Here is a 10,847-nt window from a genome sequence, read left to right on the forward strand (position 1 = left end):
AGCTTGCACGAAGTAAATTAATTTATGTATTGAACAGTTATTAATGAAAACATAAGACCATTATGATATTCCATTATTTTCAATTAAAAAAGTAAGTCTTTAATTTAAGCAAATAGTACATTTATATTCACATAGTGCTTTCTTGCTTCTCAAAACCATTTTTGTGAAATAGTCTCTATTCATGCAAACACAAACTGAAAGGATAACATTTTTTAATATATAATGTTATAGGGATTTTTCTTATTGAGTATAAAATAAATATTTCATATTTATAATGAAATAAAAAGACAAAATATCTTTTATTACTGTATAACATGATTATATTTCTGTCGATTTTATCGACTGTTGTATATTATATGTAAAATCATACGAATTACAAACAATTGCATATCTTTATATACAGCAATAAAAAAAAAATCATTGTAATTGCATAAGATTCGCATTGCATAATTTAATTTGATTATGATTATTCAAATCAATAATATCTATTTACCGATAAATAATTAAAAAATTCATAAACAATAGAAGATGATTAGTTTACAACCAATAATATGTTATAATGATGAATTAAAACGTATGAGTTACAGCAAATGTAAAGCTTAAATACTTGGATTCAGTCGCTGATTAAGAAAATGGACATGGCTATTTTTTACTTTAAAATCTCCTATTTGTAAATACCAACCCAAACCAGACATTATAATTGCGTAAGAAACGATCAGCTTATATAAAGTTTTACATAGTTCTTTGAGATGTTAAAAATAGAGAAAAAGACCGTCACTTAAAGTTTTGTATACGTTGATTATTAAACATAATTAAGCATAAAAATAATAAAGGCGAACCGTAATGCCACATAAGGATCAAATAATTTGTTAACAAAAAATTTATGTAGAAATTTATAAAAAATTGCATGCATGTTAAATTATGTCTGTGAATCCATAATTTCTTCATGTCAGGTTTTAGCAGTTATAAATTCAATTATCTTTATGTGAACAAATAAATACTATTTAGCAATTTGCCAATTTTATAATAGGAATATAGAGTAATTAGAAACGATGTAACTCGTGCCTAAACCATTAATTTATCTGTCAAAATGTAGCATTGTGTTTAATGTAATTAATAATATGACAGCTAATATTTCGAACAAAAGAAAATATAAAAAATATTTAAACGAGATGTTTACATGTAGACTATATTGAATATCGTATGCATTCACTCTATTCAATAATAATAAATATGAAACTTTAAATGTATATGTACATTTCAGTGGTTTTGCAATAATTAACTGCATACTATACTGTTAATAAATTAAATACATTAGTAAAAGTTTAACTATTATCCTAAAGAGTCTACTTTACACTTATTTCAAATAACACTGGGATTATGAAAAATATAATGTCCTTTTGTGCAGAAAGCATCACACGTATTTGCTCTCAGTTACATTAGTATCTGCTAGCCTATATTATTTTCTAATCCTTCTTATGTTCTCCCATCAACGGCCCGATTTCATGCAATATATTATCATTTTGTACATATAAATGTGGGCGTTGTTAAATTATTTTTCGTTGGGGAGACTGCAGAATTGTACAATTAATTCTATACATTTTTGTAAATCTTAATTACATAGAAAGTAGCCTGCTGCTTTTATGGAACCCCGGAAAATATTCCTACTGTATTTTTCTTTCAATTTAATTTTCTATATTTGCTACGAAAGTCTTCAATTAAATAGAGCACAATATTTTAGCTCAATTTAATTTGGAATTTTTAAATAATTAGCTTATTTTTATAAAAACAATCCAATTAGATACATAAAGATATAATCAAAAACTGCTTGATGCTTAAAATTGATTCAGATGTTCAAGAACTAATCGTATTATAAGTAATATGTGTTCTTGAAAATATAAACAAAATCTATAATGCCCTAATTACATTTCTTGTAGTTTTATGCCAATGAAAATTGTATATAAAAGATCTCGTTAAATCTATTCTAAGAAAACTTTTTATGGGGCATTATTCCCTATGTAAATTATATAAATGGACGGGACACGAAGAAGAAATAGTCTCCTTACCGCTATTCTTTCTATAAATTGGATAGTAGTAATAATCTTACTGATAGTGGAAACCAAGTGGTAAACCAATTATTTAATTTACAAATTATAGAACATCGTAGATAATTGCTACCTACGTAAAACGCTATAGATATTATAGAGACGTCTCCCAATGTCACGGATTAAGTCCACCGGGTCTTTTACGATTTCGTCGATTCCTTTCCAAGAGAAATGATAGATCCAATGGATCTTTTTTGTTAGGCATCTTTTGAAGAAGATTAAGTAAAATTTTATCTAGCTTCTTTTTCTGTTCTTCTCTCTGCGAAATCAAGAGGAATTAAATGAAATTTTAAATTTTGTCTGTACATACTTCATAAGATTTTATTTCAAATGAAAATAACCTGTGCGTAAGAAGTAGCAGGTGTAGTAAGGCATATCATTTCACCAGAACGCCGTCTAGTTCTACCAGTTGAAGATTTATGTTGTTGATCCTTATAATTTGTTCTAAGTGAATTATTTGCTTCAGTTTTAATATTGGTATCTGCGTCGTGATTATTATTCTTTTTCTTATCTTTAGGCATTTTACTATTGAATTGAATTCCCTCAAGACTGTGCGGCTGCAATATGAAACAACCAAAGTTAATAAGTACTATTTATAAAACATGAATATAACTTGCTAAAATTTATTTTTTATTTTACCAAATAAGTGCGGTAATGTTTGATCCGTTGAGGAAATATTTCAAAGGCGTATGGTTTCGTGCATACTTGATGTCTAGATCGAGCAACTTTCGTAAAGAATCGTGCAGCGCGATCAACGCGATATTCGCAAACATATGTATGCTGGGGCGTAGATCCAACAGGACGTCCTAAAGTAGTAAACGAAAAATTAAAAAAAAAAAAAAATTCAATTTGTATCGCATTTGCTATACATAAGTATACGAGTATCATTCATACCTTTGCAATATGTGCGAGGATCAAGTACCCAACACCGTTCAGCGACAAGATCACACGGAACTGCTTCATACAGCGGAGCACATACTACTTCATTTTCATAAAATTTACGAGTAGGCTCATGATATGTTTCATGCGGCCTCAAATAGTGATGACCAAACACGAATCTTTCTCCACTGAAAACCACAAAAATAGAGATATAAAATAAAAACATTACACATAAAATTATTGCAAACTTACGCATTATTCTTCCAGAGTCTTTCAATTCGGAAAATATCCATCTGTTCGTAATCTGGTTTTTGTATGGTTTTGTACGTGTGTTTTTCAGGAGTATCCCGTAGTACATACACTGTGTCTCCTTGACGCAACTGTAAATCACCTCGGAGTAATGTCACATAATGTTTCTTTCCTTCTTCTTCCTCTTCACCTTCCAGAAGTATTTCAAGGTCAACTGGCCGTGGTTGACATCGTTCGCACAAATACGATTCTGCGCTAGTATCAGCTTTAACACAATCACAATGCTGCCAAACAAGACAACGCTCGCATTGTATCATTAACCCTTCATCCCTATAAAATGAAATAAAAACATTTATATATTTATAAATTTTGCAATTTCATGAACATGAACTAAGAACGAAAGGTGAAGAATCATTACCTATGCAAGCCACAAATACATCTGATAACATCTTCCTCCCCAGCTGTTGATCCACGAGGTGGTAGGAAGCCTTGGGAAGGTGGAGAACCTGTAGCTTCAGTTATAGCTTCAACAAAATCAGGTTTACATCCCAGATATAGTTTCCTTAATCGTGCAGCAGCAATACCAACTTCCGATGTTCTACCGAAAAATCTCACATTGTTGTCAAACAGTTTAATCATGTCTTGATCAAATTGCTCCGCAGTTTTATAATGACCTGTGCCGATACATTGATCTATCGTACTTAAATCTATAGGATCTATAATTTTCTCATAATATTCTGGAAGTTTTCTTTTGGTAGGCAAATTCATAAACGAGGTACATAAGAGTTGATGATTTTCGTCGTTGGCCGTTGTGACAACTGTGTATAATTCTTTCAGTACCTTGGCCAGCTTTGCCGTTTTGTGGACTTCAGGATCATCTTGCGCCTGCGCAAGTCTTCTAGTTCTTACCGTACGTGGATTGTTGTTAGTAAGAGCGGTCAATTGAGAATAAAATGCATCCGATTGTGTTTTCGAGTCTCCTAAACTTTTTTCTTTCGCAGCCTGAATTCCACCAATCTTAGTTTTACCGTTCTGAATGTGAACTTGATTAACAAGGGACTTGAGTCGACGAACTTTTTCTAGATTTCTTAAAAGGAAACAATGATGCTGCTGAGCAAAAGAACGTTGCTGATGTGACATTGGTTTCAGTTGTGGCGTATGGATAAGACTGGTTTCGCCAACTTTACGAGTTTTAACAATACCCTTGGAGTTGGAAGATTGAACAGTATTGGACTTTCTATTTTTTCTTGGTCGGCCAACCGATCGTCTCTCGTTATTTTCCGATTGAGACGGGAGCGAAGCAACGGTTCTCGACACTCTTTGACTTTTACCGCCAATCACTCCTCTGCAAGCGTTACTACCGCATCGACACTCTTGCCCTTCTGAAGGATTAAAGAGAGCGAAGTTGTAATCATAAGTCAACTCCTCACCAGGTTTGATATTTCTCGATGCGAACAATGCCATCCTTGGTAAACCGTGGACGCTCCATTTCTGCATCTCGCAATTTGGCTCGCAAGAATGATTTACAAAACGACCGTCTCCCCCCATTCTGTGCCCGTCGATTACAAGACCCCCGTCCAGGTGTAAACAATAGTGGTGTGTATCATTCGCATACCTAGTTGCCATTCTTGACTTAAACTCCCTTTCCGAAACAACCTCGCCGACATACTCAAGGATGAAATCGCCAGATTTAATGGCTTGCTGGGTTCTTACACCCCAACCTTTATCTTCCGTCATAAATCTTTGCAGTCCCGGTGACCATTCGTGCTTTTGGATCTTTTGATTCTCACACTTTTCACCACATGGGCATAGCTGCGGAGAGCATTCGCTAAATACCATACGATTTATACAATCATCCCCACATCCACTTTCAGGCTTGCATTCGCATGCTTGCGCCTCGTATAAAGTAGTAGGTTTTACATCATAATAAATATTTGTTCGAATCTTTTTGTAATTCCAGGATGGTACCAAATCTCTTCCATTGAGTCTCGAGTGGGCATGCAGCCACCATAAATCGTATGGCAATTGGAAAGGCATTTTTCTCTGCCGTAAAAGTTTACCAGATAATATCTCGTTTGCATTTTCTCCTGAGTCACAAAGAAGTTTATTTTTTCCTCCGCTGTGATCAGTAGTTGAAGCTTTCTTGCGTTCGTCATCTTTACCGTATTCAGAAATAATTTCCGTCTGTAAATAGCGTTTCTTCCATCTTGCCTGTTTTTTCCTGTTGTGAGACGACCCTGAATGTTTCACTGGCTCATGGTCATCACTTGCAGCAACGTCGTTACTTGGCAAAATTTCGCTTTCGGTATCGTAACCCGTGCTTCGTAATCTTTTCGGATTTCTCGACGTTAGATTGCAAGGACTCGCTGAGCCTCGTCTTTTTTTGTGACTATTATTGAAACAATTTAATAACTCCATTTTTATGTTAGTTTGAGAGCTCACACGCTCAAGCTTCTTCAAATTTTCTTCGTTTAACTCAGCAATACGCTGATTCTGATTGTACCTAACGAGAGATTCCTCCAAAGGTGCATTTTCGTCAAATATTTTAGATTCCTGAACAGTTTCACGTTTAATGGGACATATTTTTTCAGACGCTACGCTGGTATCAGATTCTACAAGATCCTTTCTTACGCGAAGCTGTCCTGGACAAGCTTCTACAGAAACATCGTCCGAGGGTGTAATATTCGACGTCTCATTCTTTGCTAAGTTAGCAGTCTCCACTTGACACAAAGTTTTATTACACACCGGATCTTCCGCACTCATAGCATCGACAACGGGAATAGCTGATTCTGTTCTACTTAAAAGTAAAGCAGCTTTATCGTCTATCGCACCTTCCCTATCATCTTCATTATCTTCGTCGACGTCTGATACTGTATTACGAGATTTTGGAACTCGAGCTATGGTAACAGATTTCTTGGTTTCAGTTGTCTCATTCACCGTTGAAGGCAGCTTCTTCTTCTTCTTCTTCTTTAACGTAGGAAATCCTGTACGATTGATCGTTTTCCTTCTTCTGATTTTTTTCTTCGTCAGGATCAAAACTGCATTTGGATCCAGAGAACTTGGAAGACTCATGCTGCCTTCGCTTTTTGAAACCTTGCAATCGGCAATAGCCTCAGATTCTTTTGAAGAATCGGATACGCGGACCTCACAGTCGGTTTTTATCCTCTTTTCATGTCTGCCAGTTTCATAAGGTACCTCAGTCTTTTGGATCCGTTCCAATTGAGTTTTATCAGATTTAATCGAGATTTCACTAGATACTTTTTCCAATTTATTAGATTTTTCCGCAGCATTTTTTAAATTCTTCTCATTAGAAGACTTTTCTAACTTGTCTGCTTTTTCTTGCGAGTACAGTACATCAGCTGTCAATTTGGTTACAGTGACTCGTAAATCTTTAATAATTTTCTTCTTTCTTCGAGGTTGAACTTCCAATTGATTCAATGGCTTATCTTCAAAGGAATCTGAATCCTGCCTCCCTGAGCACACAGATTCTTCAGCATCCCGATGACGTTTCTTAGGTGTAACAGGTACTGTATCTTTTATGGAAGAATTTGAGCTTTCACCATATCTCGTTATGGTAGCCTCAATAGCTTCTTCTATATGGCTATCGGTACAATTTCCTTCATTTGTATTTGAATCTGTACCGCTGGCGTTAGAGCTCTGCGAACTGTGAGGACTAGAAACATGATAATGTCTTTTCTTCAATGGCAAACGCTGCTCGTTTGGATTAGAATTAGTGGTGGAATTCGTGCTGTTCTTCGAATCTCCGTTAGACTGATGAGTTTTCTCCTTTTTTAAACGCCTTTTGAGCTTTTGATCGTCGTTAGAATTTACATCCCCTTTCCTTTTCTTGGTAGGCTTCTTCACTCGGAACATTTGCGGTAATTCGGAATGGTTAGAGTTAGCACTGCTTCTACCTAAACTGCAAGACTTTGAGAAGCTTTCAATTAACTTGTCCAACTCTTGTAAAATACTTGGATCGATTCGTATGGGAGTCTTCGGAGGAGCTACTATCCTTCGGCGGTGTTTATGATGATGATGTTTATGAACATTCATCGGTTGTGTACCCTTATCTTGTGTTTTAGCTTCTTGAATCCCATTTTCCGATTTTAACGCATTTCCGGTAACTGGTAATGACACCAATGCTTGGACATCAGACTCATCAGTTTGGCAAACACTTATACTCTTTTTGCCATTCTTATTTTCTTTCAAGACACGTCTTGAAATGGAAGGCAACGATTTTTTAACAAGATGCTGTTGTTTCTTACTAGTTACCGTGCCACTGTTATTCCTATTTTCTTTCAAAGTTTTCTTACTTGAGCTAACAGGTTTTGGCTCGTTAAAAGTTTCTTCACCAGCTGATTGTTTTTGACGCTTAGATAAACTCAAATTTTTATTATTAGATGAGCATGATTTTTCTTGTCTTGCTTTTCTGCTGTTTCGATTATCATCCTGCGGTGTTTCTTTCATGGGTGCTTTACTCGCACTGGTAGATTTGCTAATAGATTTAGGCCGTACCGGTGGGGAAATTTTCTCAGTCTTTTTAATTGTTTTTTCCTGAATAACTTTGGCTGCAGCACTGGATTTCTTTTTTAGACACGGCTTTTTGTCTTTCACACCTTTACTCCCGACGGACGAATTTTCTTTTCTGGATTGCGACGTAGGAGCTTTACTATGATTACTTTTAGTTTTCTTTTCCAACGATGTTTCATCCTTACTAGTTTTCTCTTCCGAAATGGAATCTTGTCTCTCGTGTTTCTCCAGCTTCTCTATTTTCTCCACTACTTCCGGCTTTAATTTGGGCCTACCAGGCCCACGTGGTTGCGTAGAGACAATTTTTGCTGGTCTACCAGGTTTTCGTTTTGGAGGGTACAATACTCTGTCTACATTAACCGCTGGTTTTGCCGCAGCTGGTTGGACCGGTGACTGAGATGCTACCGGTGGACTTACAGGGCTTACAGCTAAATGCAAAGGACTGTTATCTACAGATTGAATACCAGAATCCGGTGAGACATTTGAAATGCATGGATATTCAGGATCATTTAATTTCTTGCTGAGCTTGCTCCGCCTCTTACGGGGTTCTGATAACAGAGCAGTTTTTTCAACAAACTGCTGTAATAAAGTAGAACTATACACAGGTACAGGATTTTGTTCGGTGTTTTCACTAGTGTCCGAATCTGCTCCTAGCGACATTCGTTCGATGGCCTTTGAAACTAATCGACCACTTTCAGAATCTTCGAAACCATCAAACGGCGCATCTTCGTGTTCTTGATCCGGCAAAATTGCTGCTAAATCTTCTTGATTTATTTCCTGTAGTGGCTGCTGTTGTTGCAAATTCGCATGTTGAGATGACGCTGCGTTGCTCACCGACGTATCTGAATCGTCACTGCTGCATTCCGAGGACTGATTTGTAAAAAAAAGAAAGAAAAACATAAATTACATACAAAGTTACCATTAACGCAATTTAAATAAATTTCTGATATTAAAGATATACGTGTAAATTTACGATATAAATCATACACAAGTACCTTTGTACTACAAGCGCTTTGTTTAGATTTTTTAAGAGTCACCTTTTTACTCTTTTCACACTTAATTTTTTCAATTTCTTCTTTCCTTGGACCCTTCATAGTTATTTTTAATTTAAGCGCACCCTAACAGAGAAATTATGTTTATATCCATGAATCATAACATCAGGAATTAAATATAGTTACCTGCTCAAAATTTGTCTCCTGAATTGAAAAAGTTTGTTCGCTGCGCTCTGAAGTGCAATCAGAATTAGTTTCAGTATCTCCGTCTTCTTCCTCCCCACTGCTATCGTCGTCTGACTCTGAATTTGAGTCTGAATAAGAGCAGCTACCTTCGGATCCAGCAGAACTATCGTCATCGGAATCAGAATCTTCTTCAGAATCAATCGAGCCTGGCCCTACACAAGGATAGATAAGTATTGTAATAAATATAATAACCATATTTAGCATCATAAATTAAATGAAAGAATTAATTCTCCTAGTATTTACCGTTAGGTCCATTAGAAGGATCCCAACTGCCACCACCTTTTATGGCATCCATATCAACAGTAGAAGGTAACTCTCGCTCATGTTCTCCATCATTTTCTTCCCAATTCCAATTCTGCAATTCTAATTCTGAAGGGTGATGAATAACAGCACTCCATCCTGAATCACCAGACATTTTTCAGCTTATCTGACATCCAGTAGGACCGAACAGAATACCATTCCTCACAATTTTGTTCAGTCATTAAGTTTCTGTGATAATGCAGATGTCATATCCTTAATTAGCTTCACCAATAAGCTTACTGTATGATCTTCTATTTTTCTCCAAATATCTCCCCAAAAGCCTATTTTCACATGATCTTATCATTTGGAGTTAGTTTACAGACGAATATTTTCACTGCAATGCAAAGAAACAGACCTATTATACAAATGATCCATCACAATTGTATTACAATTGTAGCAGCAAAAATATTTGTTATGTAGGGAAAGGATGAAATTGTCACAGTCAGTATTCACCAAGAATTGAAGTGGAGAGAGGTATTTAGTGTACTTTTTAGAGGGATACTGTACCTAGAACGTTTGGACTAATTCGGCGTGAATGAATAAATAATAAAGCAGGTATCGCGTAATCGCTAAGAAACAGACAGCTGTTTCTTCATTAGGGAAGGCAGATGCGCCAGCCACCAGCCGCCAGGTGCATCGGAGGTGGATGGAATTGGCGCGAAATGTTGACGAATCAGTTGAAGCAACTATAGACGTTTATTGGTATTTTTCATTGCAGAGCATCCGAATGATTTTCCAGACGGCACGTGAAACGTTTTTACTCCTATGATACGCAAACTATCCCTATTTAGTGATAAACACAGTTAGAAAGTTTGATGTTTACGTTCCAATGCGTGCTCACAAAATGGCGTATTCTTGAAAACGTCCGATCCGCTTTTTGGTAGATGAACGACCGATAGATTTTCACTTATACTTAGCATACGACTCAAATATATAGTAATACTTAGGAATTGAAATACACTTTTCAATTACTCCCGCGATTGCGGCTGTCTCTCTAGGATTCCAAGAAATTCACATATTTTTCGAGAAATATCGAAAACGCATTGCATTTTGCGAACTTCCTTCCATCGGTGCTGTGTGACCTCACTGACTCCGCGTTGCGGCGACTTCTTACAACTCCAATCACTTAACCGTCGGTAAAAAAGCTATTGTCACTTTAAGCCATAGATAATATATATTAAGATTGGCAATCATTGCGCAAATCCGCTACTTTTTCTTTTCTACATATACTTGCTGTGCTCAATGTTCCAATCACTTAACCGTCGGTAAAAAAACTATTGTAAATTAGGGCCATAGACGATATACATTTAAGATTGGCGATCGCTGCGCAAATCTGCTACTTTTTCTCTTCTATACTTGCTGCTTCCCCTCAAGAATACTCAACATAAAAAGGAGAGACAGGGGTCGTAAAAATAAAAAGTGACATATAATTTGTAATATAATAATGAGATATATAAATAAATATTAACAAATTTAGGATTAAAATGTTAAATTTTATATTATATAACATAGCGCAACGCACTGGAGAATTGGAGATCGAGTGGCC

General features: G+C 35.9%; 1 protein-coding gene across 2 annotated transcripts; it reads right to left on the reverse strand.

Annotated features, from left to right (window-relative positions):
• Window positions 1-95: 95 nt before the first annotated feature.
• On the reverse strand, window positions 96-10,357 carry ash1 (histone-lysine N-methyltransferase ash1). Of its 2 annotated transcripts, XM_066739176.1 has the most exons (10): window positions 9,809-10,357; window positions 9,245-9,635; window positions 8,942-9,153; window positions 8,759-8,881; window positions 3,652-8,633; window positions 3,237-3,563; window positions 3,000-3,172; window positions 2,745-2,911; window positions 2,447-2,662; window positions 96-2,364 (listed from the first exon to the last, which is right to left on the reverse strand). In XM_066739176.1, the coding sequence occupies exons 2-10, from the start codon at window positions 9,414-9,416 to the stop codon at window positions 2,221-2,223; spliced, it is 6,516 nt and encodes a 2,171-aa protein (XP_066595273.1). In that variant the 5' UTR covers window positions 9,417-9,635; window positions 9,809-10,357; the 3' UTR covers window positions 96-2,220. The 2 variants fall into 2 exon arrangements, with proteins under 2 accessions (XP_066595273.1, XP_066595274.1); XM_066739177.1 differs by lacking the exon at window positions 8,759-8,881.
• Window positions 10,358-10,847: the final 490 nt, after the last annotated feature.

The sequence above is a fragment of the Prorops nasuta genome, unplaced genomic scaffold (assembly GCF_024137725.1).
Source record: "Prorops nasuta isolate Cenicafe-Biocafe unplaced genomic scaffold, Cenicafe_Pnas_1.2 PNAS00019, whole genome shotgun sequence".
In the NCBI taxonomy this organism is placed as follows: Eukaryota; Metazoa; Arthropoda; class Insecta; order Hymenoptera; family Bethylidae; genus Prorops; species Prorops nasuta.

Coding starts and splice junctions, on each gene's coding strand:
- ash1 (XM_066739176.1), bottom strand. CDS start 9,416: ATGTCTGGTGATTCAGGATGGAGTGCTGTTATTCATCACCCTTCAGAA. Junction 8,882..8,941: donor AGGAGACAAATTTTGAGCAG/GTAACTATATTT, acceptor TTTCTCTGTTAG/GGTGCGCTTAAATTAAAAAT. Junction 3,564..3,651: donor TGTATTTGTGGCTTGCATAG/GTAATGATTCTT, acceptor TTCATTTTATAG/GGATGAAGGGTTAATGATAC.